Here is a 17,529-nt window from a genome sequence, read left to right as displayed (position 1 = left end):
GATAATGTGCCTCTGTAGCAGAAACTCCTCTTCCAATGCTGCTGAATCATATGAATATTTAATCACCTACTGAGCACTTGAGAAGCCCAGGGTCTTCTCTTTGGAAAGTTATCTTCTCTGTATCTAAAAGGATCCTTTTGTGTGTGTGTGTGTGGTTTTTTTGGGTTTTTTTTTAAGCTAAGTTACACTTAACTTCCTTAGTGCATTTAGGGAAGGAACGTGTTACAGTGGATGACTTACACTTGCATATAAAAGCAGTTGTAAATAATCGCTCTATTTACAACCCAAGAATGGTTTCTCTCCTCATAAAAGCCTGGTGATTTTGCCAACAGTCTGAACATTTTGTCCATTCTCAGTTACATGGGATTTTTTTCATAGCCATTTATTTTGAGTAGAAGAGAAGGTGGCGGGGAAGATTCACATTGCTGAGATCAACTTTGTGCCTAAATATTAAGGGAGTGTGATGGGAGCAGGTGTCAGAATCTTTTAGGCTCTGTTGGAACCTTCTCCTTTTACCTTTTAAGAAGCAGTTGGCTCTGAAATGTTGCCAGCCTTGGCCTCTTGTTAGTCATCCTTCTGCTGAGGTGTTCTAGGTGCCCGAGTCCCTCTGCCTGTGCGGAACGAAATGGGTATAAGCTCGGCTGGCTTGCTGCAAGCCTTAGGGCTTGGTGCTGATGCAGGCTGGTGGGGTCATGTCCATTCCAGCATCTCGGTGCTTGAGCCGTGGAGCAGCAGCAGCGTGGTGGTAGCTTGTGTCCCTCTGGGTGTCTCACAGGTGACCTGTTGCCTACAGCTCTCACAGAGGTTTGAGTTGGCTCTGTGCAGGGTGGTTTTGCTGCAGTCACGGAGATGAAGCTGGACAGCATTGGCAGTGCTGACATGCTGCTGCCTGTGCTGATGGAAGCTGGTAGATTTTTACTATAGTGTCTCGGTTGTTTCTGGGAAACCCATCGCTGTAAATTCTGAACACTGTGTATCCCCCCATTTAAATATGATGGAAGACACTTCGGCAATATGTCTGTACGTTACAGCTTCAGGAATTGTGTGGAGTGCTTGTATCCTTGGTGTTGCTGTAGTCCCACAGCTGGGGACTTGCTCTGTCAGCCCAAACCTGTGATCTGTGCCTTTACTCTGCAAATACACAACTTGGGAAACAGGTTTATTTGACCTTTTTGCATGTCTCTACCTTTCTAAAGTGTTTTGAGAGCTTCTGCTGGAGAGAAACCCACCCTGCAAGCGTGAAGTATGTGTTGTCATACTGAGATGTGCTCAGTTCTTCCGTACTGAAAATTCGGTTTAACTTGACAACAGATACCTCTGGTGGGTCAAATCCATCTGAATCAAAAGGCAGGCACAGCTCTAAGTGTTTAAACCTCCATTTCAAACGCTTCTCACTTTCTGCCAGACAGCAAATGTTCCGAGTTAAGTAAGCATTGCAGTGACACAGCACTCATCAGCATTAATAAATCTCTTCAGAGAGTTCCCAGAGTGGTACTCGCTTTGGTGGTGGTTTGGGTATTGATTTTTTTTTTTTAAGAGATATTTGAAAAACTTTGGAGGTGCCATTGCCTCATCACACTGGCAGGACTGCTGTGAAAATGAGTCAGTATATATTCAGTATTTGTCCAGTTTCTGTCCTTTTTCACTTGGGGATGGTGAGAGAAGAGAAATGATTTGTTTCCCCTTCCAGGCAAAACTTGCTTGTTCAGAGCTAGAGGGGCAACAGACTTGGAGAGTGTTTTAAGTTTGTGATAAATCTGCATGCTTGTTTATAAAAGTGAACACTTGGAGTATTTTCAGCTGAAAAAACCGAGAAACCTGTGCCAGAGTTATCAGGGGCTCATCAAGTGTACCTCTCAAATTATCTCCAAGCAGCCCTTGTGTTGATGTTCTGTACAGGATGTGCCGCAGCTGCTTGATGTACTCGTGATACTGATGTCTTGGAAAAACGCTGCAAGCTCACCATATTATTACTATTTTCCGATCAGCTCATGCCTGCGGTCCTGGCTGGAACAAGACACGTCTTGCCCCACCTGCAGAATGTCTCTTAATATCACTGACAACCATCATGTGAGGGAGAATCGCCAAAGGGAAAATCTGGATGAGAACTTGGTCCCCGTGGCGGTAGCAGAAGGCAGACCGCGCTTGAACCAGCACAATCACTTCTTCCACTTTGACGGTGAGCTAAGCAGGTTTGACATCGGATTTTGTTGCCCAAATAAACGAAGGGAACAGCCTTCTCTAGAAGGGCATTCTGTCTGTGCTTCAGCTGAAACTGAAACCGTGCTTCTGCTTGCATTTGTCAGACACGTATGTGTTTGTTACGGGCCTTTTGCAAGAGCTCAGATATGTGTTTCTCGGGTGGTCCAGAGCTACAGAGATTTCCTGAAAGACTTTGTACAAGTGCCCCCTTTTTCTTGATTTGTCGTGCTTAGCAGCTGTAATACTGGCATTTATTCATTGCGTGCCGTGTTGATGAGCAGAAAGGGAAATTCATGTGTCTGTCTTTTTTTACCCAGTGGCAGTTAATCAGTGACAGTCAAAGTGGAAACAAACCTCTGGTGCAGTCTAAAAGTTGATCTTTCCCCTATCCCCTAGCTAATGTGAGGTTGTCAAAAGTCCATTTGCCACTGAATTTACAAGAGACTTGCAATGCTGGGTTAGGTGCAGAAGCTTGTTCTTGGAATCACGTAACCAGAACAGCTCTACATGTGTTTTTTTCAGTGGTGTGTTATAAGTACTCACAAAGCAGATGTGATTTCAGACCATGACGAGTTCCGTGTGTGCCGACAAACTTGTTCTGAAAGAGACATTTTCCATTACTTATCTTCCAGATTATTTTATAGTTTTGGTATCAGTGTGTGCTTGTCTTCCACAGCTTCCCACATTTTTGATGGCAGTTGTGTTGTTTCTCAGTAGGTTTCACTAGTGCAAATACTCAGCTTTGGGCTCTGTCCTGGTGGAGCTCCCAGGATGTAGCTGAGATGCTGCAGACTTACATAGCGACCCGTTCTTTGTTTGTGCTGGTTTTGCAACCTTTGGAGCTTGTGGGAGGAGAATAATGGGCAGAGAAGGGTCAGACATTTCTGGGTACACTGAGACTGGCTGATAGCTTCTTGCATGGCTCCCACTTCTGGGTTGCTTTAAGACTCCAAAAGATATTTGTATTTCAAGTACTACTCTGTTTTTTTGACAGCTGTCCTCCCCAGTGCTCTCCTGTGGCTTGGAGACCTGCAAAATTACTGTGCAGGCAGAAGTGGCATGGAGCAAACCCCGTTTATTTAAATAGAAACAAGGAGGAGGAGGGTGCTGGCCATGTGCCCTACGCTGTTGAGCCTCAGCACACGCTCGCAGCAGTCACTTTGCTCAGTTACTCCGTGTAGTTGTAGTAATACTTTCACAGTGATGCCAGCCACATAGAGCTGACCCATTTTGGGACCAGATGCAGCCTTTTTAGAAGCTGGCCTGTTCTTAGTAAAACTTCTGGAGTTATAAATGTATTCCAGAACTGAATTTGGCTCTGGATTATTTTAATTTTCCCTTTAATGGCCCTCAGATTGTTAAGCCACGGTGACAGTGTGTTTGAAGAGAGTATTGGCAGTTACTGGTTTATTCCAGCCATCTCCAGGTTTGGGAGAGCTTAGGGATGGATTGCACTGCAGAACTTTCCGTATGTACCTTATGGAAATGTGAAGACTTGTGCTAAATACATGTAGAAGCACTTTGCCTGCTGAGAACCTCGTATCCTTGCTTGACTTTCTTGGTGGTTTCTTCCTCTTAGGCTCTCGAATTGCAAGCTGGCTGCCCAGTTTTTCAGTGGAAGTGATGCATACTACGCACATCCTCGGTATCGCACAAGCCAGCAACTCCCAGCTTAATGCTATGGTATGACTGCTTTAACAGTTTGCACCTCGGCCTTCCTCTTTGTGTTGCGGGGGGGAAGGAGGTAGATGGAGAACCTAAGGGGGAGGAAGTCAAAACAAGTGTTTAGGTGCTACGGGAAAGCTGGTTTTTTGAGACGAGCTTTGTTTTAGTGAAGTTAGGGATGTATGTTGATTGGAATGTTGAATCAACACAGATTGATTCACAGCAGGTCTGGAGGCAGGTAAATGAGGGAGAAAAATGACATACGCTTTCTGTGTAGACAGGCAGAATTTCTCTCAGCTCGCTTAGTGCAACTTTAGCTTTTTTTCTTATCTTCACTTACAACTCAGAGTAGCAACGGCTGTGAGTCTGTAGAGAATTTAGCTGTTGGTCAAGTGGTGACTAGTCAAACCCATTCTATGGCTTTTGATTTTATTTTTTTTAAAGTATTTATTTTTAATAGCACTAAGCTCCAAGATAGCTCTTTGTGTTTGAGTGTCTTGTCAGCATGAGACGGGGGTCTCTAGCACAGTCAGTTCTTGCTGATTCACGATGATAGTAGGAGTGTTGAGGGTGACGTGCCAGGTCTGTTGACCATACATAAACACTCTGATGTGTTACAAAAAGAGAAGGATACAGCCTCACGGAACACACTTAGTTCAGAAGTGCTGTTTCCTTTGAGTTCTTAAAGCTAGTGTGTGCTGTAGCACCTTAATAAACGTTCGGAGGTATCTGATCTCTCCCATAGCCTTCACTATGGGATATCACAGGATACGGCCCCAATTTTTAGGGGGTTTGTGGTAGGGCAGGCAGGGAGCAGTAAGGTGTTGGCTGTTATTTACTAGCACAATACGCAGGAGCTCTCCGTCTCAGGTCAGTTTGGTGTTTCTTTTACTGGACACAGTGACATCAATTGGCTTCATTAAAGATGAGTAATAATTCCTTAGCCTTGTGTATTATTAGAAGTACATTATCAACTTACATTAAAATGCCTGCTTTAATGGAAAGGCCCAAGTTAGCAAACTATTGAAGTGTTACACATTTTTAATATACAATAAGTGAAATTCTCCTTTGCGTTACTGAATAAAAACCTAGGGAAGTGTTTCGAGGGAAGGGCCAGAGGCTGAAATGCTAAATCAGTGTTTTGGTCACACGCTAGTACAACGGAGAGTTAGGTTTGCTGTAGTTGCTTGTGTTTGAACTCACCGTCAGCTGGTCCATAGTTTTTGCTTTGCTCTCAAAACTCCTTCCACCCTTGCTTTCTTGTTGTTCTCATTCCCCCCCTCCCGAAACGTTCAGCATTAGTTAAAATATGGATTTTAATATTTAATGATGTCTAGCTGTTAGACTCTAAAAGCATATTACTTATCTGCCCTCTTATCTATTTAATTTGCATATTATTTAAGTAACTTGAAATTCAATAGTAACAGTTCCCTGACAGCTCAGTTTAATTTAGTTGAGCTATTTTTATTATTATTAATATAATTTATATATTATAAGTTAAATTATATATATATATAAGTTATAATATATAAGTTATATATTAAGCCTATTAAACTGGTTTGTAGGTAGGGTAGCTGGAGAGAGTAGGTTATTAAAATTTATTCCGCTTGTCCTTAACAGTACCATTTTGGAACCCATTTGGGACAAAGAAAAATGATTTTTGTTTTTCCCTCGGTGTAGATCTAACTTTCAGTCACTTGTGAATTTTGTATAGATCTGTATTAAAAAGGCTGTCATAAAAAGAGGTTTGGGAAGCTTTTAAAGCCTTTGTGCATCTACAAGCGCTGTTCAGGAACCTAAATTTTCAGGACCATGTGGTGTGTCTACAGGAGTTGCAGTTTTGCTGTTGGCTTCAACAAAGTGTTGCCCTATAAGTCAATGCCAGAATGGTTTTTCTTTCTTGTTTTCCTTTCTGTGTGTTAGTTATTGTAACGTAACCAGCATCTTTGAGCTGTTCATTTTTTAAAAATCTCTTTCTCTTGAGATACTCACCAGCTAACACTTACTTACTGCTGATTCTGACTGTGTAAACCTTGCTTTCTGCAGGCCCATCAGATTCAGGACATGTTCCCTCAGGTTCCTTACCACGTAGTTCTGCAGGATTTGCAGATCACTCGTTCTGTAGAGATCACCACTGACAACATCCTAGAGGGACGCATCCAGGTGCCTTTCCCCACACAGGTAAGTCTGTGCACCTAAAATGCCTGGCTGCCTTAGCGCAGAACTGAGCCTGTTGATGAGTCTCACCAAGTGAGGGGAACCAGGCAGGCTGAAGCCCTGCTGAATCCAGCTTAGCTCAATGCAATATTAAACTTCAGATTTTACTTGTGGGAAGATGTTGCAGTCGGAAGCACCAAACCTGTTTTGGCAGTTTAGTGTATGTTGTGTCTCCGTGTTGCAACATCTGACTGGATTGGAATGGCTCACGGTGGTACGTGATTGAGGAACTCATCTGTGCCTTGCTGTGGCCCTTTGAAGGCCTTTTAATGTATTTATTAGGATGGGTCTTGGGTGTGATTTAGCATTATCCATTTGTAATAGAGGTGCCCTGGTTTCAGCTGGGATAAAGTTAATTTTCTTCCCGGTAGCTGGTGTAGTGCTGTGTTTTGGGTTTAGGATGCGAATAACGTTGGTGATACACTGATGGCTGAGTTGTTGCTGAGCAGTGCTTACACCAAGTTCAGGACTTCTCAGCTTCTCGTGCTGCCCTGCCAGTGAGTAGGCTGGGGGGACACACAGCTGACCCCAGGCTGGCCAAAGGGCTGTTCCATACCATGTAACGTCGTGCTCAGGACATAAATTAGGGGGAAAGCTGGCTGGGGGCAGCTGCCTGGGAGCTGGCTGGGCATCGGCCACTCGGTGGTGAGCAATTGTTTTCCATTGGCATCACTTGTTTTGCTTGGGTTTTATTTCTCTCTCTTTGTTATTTTCCTTTTCATTACGATTTATTACTGCTGTTGGTGGTGGTTTATTTCATTTATTGCATTATTCTAATCTCAGCCTGTGAGTTTTCTTGCTTTAACCCTTTCAGTTCTCTCCCCTGTCCCACTGTGGGGGAGCGAGCCAGCGGCTGTGTGGGCCTTAGTTGCTGGCTGGGGTTAGATCATGGCATCAGGGTATTTTCTTTATGAAGGAAAGTCAGAGTCTATCACCCGTGCCCTGTAGCTTGGCCCTGATTGATGTGATTGGACTGCAGGATGCGTGAGGTGCTTGCCTATACAGTCTCAAACACATTATGTAGTGAAAAAACATCAGGATTTATTTTCTCTTCATTTAGTCTCTGCGAATGCAGTATATTTGGTTGTGTACCAAAGATATATTGAAAATGTCCTAGCGAGGCTAGAAACAAATATTTGCTCAGTTAAAGCGGCTCTTCTCAGCCTTGTGCAGAGCCTTTAGAACGTTTCCAGTTGATTTCTCTGCTGACAGATAATTGAATTGTACCACTAAGGAAGGTTTTCTGCAAAGAAAGGAGTCGGCAAGATGATGCCTTGTTCTTAATTAGTGATGGCAGATTTCAGTCAAGCAGTCTGGGGACCATGTTTCTGTTAATAAGCATATTGAATTCTGGTGCTGTGCACATCAGATAATACTGTTACGCGGAGTCTGCTTGTGGGGAAGCAGAGAGAATTCTCTTTCAACGCAGTGCATTCTGTTTATTGCTAAGTTATCTGTTTCTAAATTGAACATAACGCGTGACGTTGCAGAGGGCAGAGTTTGAATGTGTTCGAAGAACTCGTTTTTGTTTTGCCATTTCACATGCTGTATTAAACCCATGATGTTTGCATTTCAGCGTGCGGATACCATTAGACCTGCATCAAACAATTCTGTGGAACGGCATAGTGGTGATCAGGAGGATACCGAAACTGTCACCCAGGTAATTTGGCATAAAAAGCACAAGTAGAAGCTGCATGCACAGGTAAGTGCGCTTGGCTCGGTGCCGGGTCGGGTTGGCAGCAGCCCTTCCTTGTGTTTCACACCAGAACTAACGCTGTCCGGCAGCTGAAGTAAGGCTTCAGCATGGTGCTGCTGTAAAGAGTTATCTGTGTGCTTTTCTTTTTCCTCCGTGAAGAAAAGTGCTCTCAAGTGATAGAACAGAAAAAGCCTGTGTCTCTGGTCACGTCTGGTCAGGCCCATGCCCATCTGTGGAGCATGAAGAGCAGGATGCATTGCTCTTCCCCTTCCTCTTCCCATTCCCATTCTGTACGTCTCCAGACATTTCCCTTAAAATGAGTAAATGAGTAGTATTTGTCTTCTGGGTATAAGAGTTCTTTTGTGTTCTGGAGGAAGCACTTGGAGATGTGGGGAGCTTTGGTGTGAATGGGATGGGATACAAACAGGACCAAGACATAACAGCCCTTGTACATCTAAAGCGCGATAATGGGTTTTGCTGTTCTTCACTAAGGGCTTTATTGAACAGCACGTGCTAGCTAAATTGTGGCAGGCAGAAAAAAACACCAGCCTGCAAGCAGAGTTAAGATCTCATTCCACTTTTGTTTTCTGTGACTGTAGTAGCAAAATCGTGAAGGTTTCTGTTTTATAAACCTCCGTTTCTTCTGGCTTAGAGGAAATATGTGAGGTGCGTGACTTTCTGCCTCTGCAGCCTTTAATAACCGGAACAGCCAACCCACTGCTGACCTGAAACTGAACTGGGGCAGTTCCCTCGTCCGCCGGGTGTAGGACAGAAAAGACTTTCATTTGGTTTGATACGCAGCTGAGGCTGAAGAAGGGGTGATGGGGGTTGGTACAGATGTTTGATAAGGGCCTGGGGTAGGTGTGAGTGTCTTGGTCTTGTTCTAGCAGCTCTAACTTTTTGTGTTAACTTGAAGGTTTTGGTGGCATTTTCCTGTTCTTTAGGAGTAAAAATTCTCTTTCTACAAATGGTACCTAACTATTATCCTTAACTTGGTACCGATTTCAAATCCCACTTTGAAGGGTTGTGTTGCTGTTCACCTTCCTTTCTTTCTGCCTGGCACTCTGTGTGTCTCTGTCCTTCCTTCTACAGAACCTGAAAAACCTGGGAGTGGTGTTCATACGTCATGTTGTTGAGCACGTGCTCTCTAATAATTAGTGACATCATCTTGCTTTGAATTACAGCTGAGCACTTATCTCAAATGATGTGTTTTAGCTGGAACAAATGGTGTTTGGATGGAGGATGTATTTTTGTTTTGTAGCATAGCACAGGGATGGCCTGCAGATATGTGAACAGTTGGGAATTTCCTGCAGCTGAGGGGCTGGCGATGGCTGTGGAGGGGGGGATGAACTGGTGGCCTCTGCACGGGTTTTCCTGGGCGGATATTTACTGTGCCAGATGGGATTTGTAGGCAGAGGCTGAAGCAGGAGACTGAGACTGCCATGCTGGAGGGAAACCTGCTGGTGGGCAGTGGTATGAAAGCTCCGGTTGCTGCTGTCCTCCTCCTGCTTTGTAAATGCTTTGTGCACTTAGTACTCACTTAGGCTGGCTTCAGGCAAGCTGATCACCCTTGTTACGCAGCCACAGAGATCTGCCTCCTTGCTGCTGACAGTGTTTCTGTTGTGGAGAGAAGACTTGGGAGCCTAGGGATGCCCCTTCCCTAGGAAACTCCCGTCACTTTTATGTCTCTGGGATTCTGAGTTCAGTTTTTAACTCAGTACCTGGTGTACTGTAGATGTTCTCTTTCTCCTTGCCAGAACAATATGTTGCTGTAATCAGTCAAACTTGTCTGTGTGGAAAGGTCTAGCTGCTGCAGCAGGTTGCACTTGATTTCTAAGAAGCTTTTTAAATGCAAGTGGGAAGCAACTCATCATCTCCGGGTAAGACTTGAATTTCCAAATAGTGGAGAGATGGAACTTGGCACTGTATGATACAGCTCCTGAGAGAGGCCATGGCAACTCCAGTTGCTTTGTGCTGCAGCCTTAAAGTAAGTTTTACAGGCTTTCCATCTCTTTTTCTTCTTTTTTTTTTTTTTTTTTTTTAAAATCAACATAGCCACTGGGAATCTTCGTAGGTCTCCAGCAGAAAGTGGTGAGCCTGTTGGACTTCTGCTTGTTGGAAATAACGCTTTTAGGGGAGCTGACATGTTCAAATCAAAGCACCCTTCCTCGTGAGGAGTGTCAGTTTTCCTCTGTGCCGTGTATCATACTATTACTTAATTCTGTCTAGAATTCCAAGGTCTTAAGATAGAGATAATGGCTGATTGATTGATTGATTTTCCCCCCCCCCCCCAATATAGCTTATGGTTTTGGGGTGTCAGTGCTGACATAGAGTGTAAGGGTAGTTGAGAGACATCTCTGAGCAGCGTCGTGGTCTAAATTGTGTTAAAAGTTTGGGAGATAATCGTAGAATCATAGAAAGAAACAGAAAGAATCATAAAAAGAGAATAATAAATAGAAGGGATCATAAAAATCATAATGCTGTAAACATTGACAGCTTCAAACAGTTCTGGCCTGTATGGTTAGCAAGATGCTGGCACATGCTTTTCTCCAGCTGTGCATTGAAATGCTAATGCTTCCAGCATCGTGCATAATGCTCTCCACGCTCACTCTCCATCGCTTGCTCTCCATCACTAGCCTGTCTGCCCTCTCTCCCCTCTTTTCTGACTCTCTTGCTCCCTGTAAGAACAGATCCCAGAGCAGCTATAGCTACTTTCTGCAAGCTTGTATTTACATGTGTGAAAATGTATTTAAAGATTATAATTTCGGGGTCTTTTTGTGTGTTTCTTTATGTTTCTGTAATCCCGAGTGGAGGTTGGGTTAGGACTGCTCAGACCCAAGTAGTGAGCTCTTGTTAGAAGGCTGAATCATACCTGGGGCAGCCCTTGTGTCATGTGTCCTTCCCTTGAGAATCCAGCTTATTGTTGTTGCTTAAGTACTTGGTGGCTCCATTTGGAGACACTTCTGAGGCATCCCATGGCTTCCATGAAGCTAACTCTTTCTCTCTTGGGGCCTGAAGGAGGAGGAGTTTCTGCAGTGTGTAAGTTCCTGCATCCTGCATCAAAAAAAAGGAGATTTGCTGTCATACTGAGGCTTGTCGTAACCTTTACTGCAATTAGTTTTGATATTTTTATCTCTAAAACCTCCTCAGCAACCACTCTCGTGCTCAGATAGAGTGATGGGCTTTGGGTATTGATTTTTGTGTCTTTGTAACATTACAAAAAAAACCCTAAACCTCAGGTGAGCTAGCTTGCATCTTCTGAAATGAATGATCCAACAGGAATAAAAAAAAAAAAAAGAAAAAAAAGTATTTTCTGAACATTAACTATGATGAGTGCCCTCCTCTCTGCTTTACCCAGCAGAGCTTCTCTTTTCCGTGTCCACCTGGTAGTAACGGGCAGCAGCAGTCGGGTTGCTCCCTACCTGTTCCTCTGGATCTGCCGAGGTTGTCTTGGCCCCGAGCACAATCCATGGGATCGCTCTGTGGAGCTCTCACGTCCCCCTCTGGGATGTGGCGCTGCTTTGAGGCAGTCCCGAGGGCACCCGCCACCTGACCCCAGCGCAGCGGTGTGTGCGGGACGGGGCGCCCTTCGGTACATCCCAGCGTGCCGGGGGTTTGGCTGGAATAGGCTGAGCACGTGTACTCGTGTCTGAGGCTGCCGTGTGCCGCTCTGGCTCGAGCCCCGGCGTTCCTGCTGGGGTCGCCTGGGTGATGGGAAGTGACATTTGCCTCGGTTCTCTCCCTCTGAAGGCGTCGTCTCGGGGAGCTGGCATTACCGGTACGTCTCTAGGGCTTTGGAACGACTCAACGTGTTTTGCACGTCACCCGCTGAAACCCGCGCCTTGCCCGCTGCGGTGCTCGGAGCCCGGGCTGCTGGACCGCGAGCGGCCGTGCCCCCGCGGCGCCCACGTAACGGCCACCCAGGCTGCCGTGGTGGCAGCGCCCAAGTCCCCAAACAAGGGGGTGGGAGCTGCCTTGGCTAACGCCTCTCTGGTGCATCCCGCCTGAGTAATCCTCCGCGATACCAAACGAGGGCTAAACCTTTAAGCCCTTCCTTGAGGTGATTTGTTTCTTGACACTACCCCGCTTAGTAACATCGTGCTTTTCTGTCGTGGAGCTGATCTGATCGTGTAGGACAGGATGCAATCAGGATATGCTGTTTCACCTACGCTGGTTCATCGGCGTCATCGTTCATCAGCTCAGTTTTCGTGTTAGCCTTGTCGGCCACTTGTCAAGGGTGAGGAGATGCTCTGTGCCGGGCTGCCGGCTTCTTTTATTGACACACCGTGCTTGGGACAGCTGCCAGCCTTGCTCCCGCAGTCCAAATACACGGTAATTTGGGTGCTGCAGAACCCGGTGAACCGAAGCCTCATAAATTCCCTTCTCAAGCACACATCCTCTTTGCAAATAAGTTTGCTGTTCTTTCCTTAGTATATGGATTTCTGCTTTTTCCACTCTTTACCGTTGTGTTGCTTGTCGTCAGCTGCGGGATCTGACTATTTCAAGTGCCCCATTTTCAGAGAGCATTAATTATGGGTAATTAATGTTTATCTTTGAGATTACTTTCAAGCATGGCACAAAAGATACAGTGTTACAGAATACAGGCTCTTTGAACACGCGTTGAAATGGCTTTGTTCTGTATTTTGGCTGGGGGTTTCAAAGGAGCCCAGGGGAACTGGGTACAGCAGGTGAGTCTGGTTTCTTCCAGTGCCTCAGAAAATGTCAGTTCTCGTAGCTTGTCGATTTGACACAAAGAAGCCATGTTAGCCAATTTTGCAAGGACTTAGGACTTTTTTTGCCCTTTTCTCTTAGACTGGGAGAGTGCCGCTTGAACTCAATTCGAGACTGGAAGAAATGGTGGAATCCAGCGAAATGGAAGCAGAGCCTGGTGAAGCAGAAGATTTTGAGGCCAGGGGAAGCCGCTTTTCAAAGTCAGCTGATGAAAGGCAGCGTATGTTGGTTCAGCGGAAGGAAGACTTGTTGCAGCAAGCTCGAAAGTACGTTCCGCTTGGTTGTAGTCCCTCAGAATGGGTTTCAAATAGATTATATCCATGAGAGCTTGGGCTGATGCAAGAAGTAGTAAGAGGAATGGACGCATCTGCTACAGCAGGCTCAGGGTGCTGCTTTAGGACAACCATTGCTGATCAGCCCAGCTCTGAAATAGCGTCATGTGTCCCAACATGTACACAGCTTCCTAAGTGCTTGATGCAAAGCTCTTTGAAATCCGAAGATGATTTCTCCAGCTTCAATGGGCTTCAGGCTGAGCCTGTAATAAGTGAGAACACGTTGCTTGTGCCGAGTCCTCTAGTAATCTTCAGTTTGTCCCCTGGCGTAGGTGTCAGCCCTCACTGCCTGTGCTGTTACAGCTGAAATTAATCAGGCATCACTCTTTCCAAATACCGAGAGAATGTCTTAAGCACAAAGCAGCACAGAGCTGACAGATGACCACCTATAAAGCACGCCAGAGGAGCTCGTGACCAGCAAGTCAACACCTCTGAAGAGAGTGATGAACTTGTAACACTTTCTTTTAGCCCAACTAGTAATAGGTGTTACAGGGAGAGTTTAACTTTTTTTATGTACAGCAAAAAGTCATGTTGGTGAACTTCACTAGCATCTAGTTGCTGATTAAAAAGAGCAAAAACCCCCACGTTAGTGGTATAGAGAAAACTCCAGCGTTTGTGACAAGTGTTGTCCCTTCTGTTATATCACAGGGAGGCTACTGAAAGGGTCTACAAAAACTGCACTGAGTTATGTATCCTTTGGTGTTACCAGCCTACCTGTGCTCTTTTTTTCCTCCCACACTGAAATGCCTTCATATAAATAACTGGGGGTGTGACACCTTTTACGAGTTTGTCTATAAATAGTTTGGTCCTATGATAATTTTTCCTTGATGTTTGAAAAATGTCATTTAGGGAGATAACAGTGTTTTTGATTTTCTGGTTTACTGGTTCCCTTGCTATATTGAAGAGCTGTGGAATTGCAAACCAATATATTTTGTCCCCAAGCGTAAAAATTCTTTGGGATGTTAACTCTGGCAGCTGCTTCCTTGTATTTTTGCCTTACCTTATACTTTGCAGCCCTAGTGGTCGTTCTGTCAAAGGCTTCCTCGTTGTCAGCAGGCTGTAGGCGCTGCCAGGGTCTTACAAGTGGTGGAATAACAAGAACAGAGAGATTCAGTAGCTCACCTGCAGTCTCAGTGAACTGCTCTGAGTGTCCCGACCTTTAGAACTGGCTCCTTCCCACAGGCGCAAGGATCTTGCACAAAAATGAAGAGCTTCTGCCAGCTCTGCAAAGTCTATTGTAGGTTATACAGGCCTTTCTTTTGTTTTGCAGTACGTAGCTTGCGTGTGCTTTTGCCGAGGTGTTTTCCTGCTCTGGGTGTGCCTTGCAAGGCTCCCTGGTTTTGGGGGTGTACCAGCGAAGTATTTTCCAGAGCCGTAATGCAGTGGGCTCTGCTCACTCATCTTTTCCTTTTTCCTCTTGCAGGCGTTATTTAAACAAAACCTCTGACGAGGAGCTGACCACAGAGCAGCCCTCTCCTCTGCCCGAGGGGGCGTCCGCCGATCCCGTCACCCTGCGTCGCAGGATGCTGGCTGCTGCCGCCGAACGGAGGCTTCAGATGCAGCAAAACTCTTAGTGCTTGTTGCCCCTCCTTCCTCCTCGTTAGCAATGTTGAATAAATGAATTAAATACAAAACCCCCTGCGCTTTCTATACCAGCAGGAAAGTGTCTCTTCAGAGTTCAGCTGGCTGTGCTGCCGAGTGAGCTGGCTGCCTCTCTGCTGTATAAAGCATGTGGTCTAATAATGTTTGGACAGCTGACAAATTAACCTTTTTTGTAATCTTTTCTATGTGACGTCGACCCCCTCCACAAACAAAAGGCGATTTCTAAACCACGGGCCTGATTTCTGCAGCTAGCATGAGGCGTTGGGCCGCCTGCACAGCAGAGGCTGGGGAAGGCGTGTTCCGAATTAGCAGCTGTGGGTGCAGGCACTGGCATGTTCAGCTCGAGAGCGGGGTGAGTTGGTCCAAGAGGAAAGACAGCTTGTAGAAATTTCCAGCAAACGCTGTGTTAGATAAGCAGGCGCCCGCTCTTCGGTCCCTTGCTGGTGTCGACGGTGCAGGCTGTCACAGAGGGCGGCTCGAAGGGCTGGGGTGGCATCGCTGAAGGCCGGCCGTTGGGCTGGAGGGAAGCTGCCTAGCTACGTAACGCGGAAAAACCAGAATCTGTGAATCGTGCAGCGAAGCACCGACGCGCATCAATTCCAGCGTACGGTAGTTTGCGGCTGTTGCTGGGCTCTCCCGCGCTGGCAGACCTCCGGCTCTGTTCGCTCCCCAGCGCCGCGCTGTTTTCCTTTGCCTTTTGTGGCCAGAAACAAGCGAGGAACGGGGAATCGAGCGAAGAAGTGGGGCGCCAGGCGAGGTTACGGCCTCCGCTGTCCCGTGTCACCGTAAGCCAAGGGAGCGCGATAGAGGGACCTGCCTGTTGTGGACTCCAGAGCAACACGGATGGGACTTCGTGGAGATAGCTCTGCTATCTTGCTTTTTATTTCATTTTTAACCCCACAACTTCACTGTGCATTTATGCAGAAAGACTGGAGGAACTGGGGCAGCTGGACCTGGGACCGGCTGCTGCCCAACTTGCTAACCTCTGATTTTTCTTAAGAACTTTTGACACGAGATCCACTTGGAGCCGCCGCCGCCCCTAGCTTGCATAGTTGAATTTTACACGGCAGTGACTTAATTTTTAAACTTCAGAAGAGTGAGTTCTAGTATCACTGTCCTTTAGAAGGAGCCCAGTATTATCTAGAATTGTTGGTAACTTTTTTTACTGTTGGTTTTTAGATATTTGAAGGTGAATTTAATGAGAGGAATTGCATCGATGTTTAGGTGAAAATAATTTATTTCAATAAAACTCTTTGGGAAGCCTTACCTTGCAATGCTATTAGTAAACCTCAAAGAATTTTTTTGAGATCTTTGGTTTTGCTCAGAGCACAGCTGTTTCGTTTTTATTGTTTTAAAAAACAAACAAACAAAAACCCACAAAAATAAAATCTTGGTCAGTGTTGGAAATTGTTTGGATGTTTCTGTGGCGTGTTCGGTTTGTAAATGTAGCACTTGCACTTTGGTCCCCTTTGGTTCCCCTTCGCTGTGGCGATGAGGGGGAGCGCAGCTGCCTGGTGCTGGCTCTAGCTATGTTTTCCCGAGCCCGGGGCTTGCAGACCAGTAGTTGCTCCTGGAATTCGGTCGTGCTGTGAATGTGGAAATGGAAGAGGAACGGTGTCTCAAGGGACAGTAAAAATAAAGTGGGGTTTTGGACTGCTGGGCAGCAAGTGGAGGGGGCGAGAGCAAAGTGGATGTAGCTCAGAGAGGGGAGAGGAGAGAACCACAGAGACCCTCGTCGGGGTGGGGTGGGGGGTGTTTCTTTGATTCCCCCCTTGCCGCGTTCCTGGGGGCTCGGCTGCGTGAGGATGCGTTTTGAGCACGGTGACGGGAGGTGACCCCAGCTGCATCGCGGCCCGAGCTTTGGGCCTGCACGGTCTCCGTCGCCTTGCAGCATCGTGTCCAGCCGTCCCGGGCAGCCAGCGCGGTGCCCTGCGGAGGTTCCTTCCCCCGATCCGGCACAAGAGCCGCTGGTTCCTGGCACAAGCCACCTCTGCCAGGCTCCGGGGCTCTGTGAGCTGCGCGACGTCGGGGCCACCCCCAATTTTACCACTTAGAAAAAAACCTGCCTGGGAAGGTAACGGCAAAGCAGCTCTGCCCGTGCGGCCCCTGCTGCGGAATGCCATCCCTCGCCCAGCAGCGGGCAGCGGGGAGGGAGCAGGTGCCGTGGCCCATCCTGGGCATCCCCTGGCCCAAGCCCCTGCAACCGCTCAGGCGGCGAGAGACGAGCCCAGGGGGTGCCCAGCCAGGGAGGCTCCTGGCGCTGGACCCCCGGGCTGGGTATGTGTCAGAGCCTCTCGGGCTATTCTTAACGGTCTGTTCTCCTCCTCACGGTGGATTCCCGAGCTCTGCCCGGCTGCATTGTGCTCCCTGGGGAGCGGGCCCTGGGCAGCCGCTGGATGGCAACCTTGCCTGCGGCACCGCTGCAGTGACCTCCGTGCGGGATGAGAGGCTGGTGTGTGCAGGGCACATGGACCAGAGGTGGCTTCCCTGGAAAGGGAGGTCACCCCAGGAGAAGCCTGATTGACTTCCCCAGTGCCACCAGGAGCTGCTCCCGGACGGCTGCGAACAGCAGGAACCTTGGAGAAGCCGCGTGGGTCGGGAGCTGCTGCTGCGTGATGGAGCATCTTTTCCAGCCAGCTGGGCTGGGGGTGCCTGGGTGGCCGGCACAAAGCTGAGCTGGGGGGCCCGGCTGCTGGGGTGACCTTCCCTGCGGCTCCGGCACCGGCTTCGCTGGTGGGTCCTGGGCTCCGGTGGGCTTTGGGAGCGCTCCTGTGGCTCGGGAGGGGACGGCGAGTGCTGGCCCGGGGTCTCGGGCTGTGCCAAGGGACAACGGGCTCTCCGTGTCCCACCTGTCGCCACTGTGCCCGATGCCACCGTGTGCCAGGGCTGGGATGGAGGTGAAAAAAACCCTAAATTGCAGAAAAAAAGGAAAAACCCCAAACAACCCCCAAACTGTGAGAAAAAAACAAAATGTGCAACCCCCCCCAGCCCCCAAACCCAAACACCCCCTGAATTGCTCCTGGGGAGAAAGATGCAGCTTTCCTGGGAGAACCTTCCTGGGGGAAAAACTCACCTGTTGTGGGG

The 17,529-nt window shown here is 47.3% G+C and overlaps 1 protein-coding gene across 2 annotated transcripts in view; it reads left to right on the top strand.

The window, feature by feature from the left end:
• AMFR (autocrine motility factor receptor) overlaps positions 1-15,852 on the top strand; it is a 30,453-nt gene extending 14,601 nt beyond the window's left edge. The window contains exons 9-14 of one of the 2 annotated variants that reach the window (XM_080411132.1): positions 1,989-2,179; positions 3,782-3,885; positions 5,914-6,048; positions 7,661-7,744; positions 12,593-12,777; positions 14,267-15,852. In XM_080411132.1, the coding sequence (XP_080267258.1) occupies positions 1,989-2,179; positions 3,782-3,885; positions 5,914-6,048; positions 7,661-7,744; positions 12,593-12,777; positions 14,267-14,417 (850 nt within the window). In that variant the 3' untranslated portion in view covers positions 14,418-15,852. Of the gene's footprint in view, positions 1-1,988; positions 2,180-3,781; positions 3,886-5,913; positions 6,049-7,660; positions 7,787-12,592; positions 12,778-14,266 lie in introns of those variants that run through there. The other variant, XM_080411133.1, reaches the window with a different exon arrangement.
• Positions 15,853-17,529: the final 1,677 nt, after the last annotated feature.

The sequence above is a fragment of the Falco punctatus genome (genome assembly GCF_963210335.1).
Source record: "Falco punctatus genome assembly, chromosome: 14".
Lineage (NCBI taxonomy): Eukaryota > Metazoa > Chordata > Aves > Falconiformes > Falconidae > Falco > Falco punctatus.
Note: the sequence above shows the minus strand (reverse complement) of the source record. Positions and strands in the feature narration are given on the sequence as shown.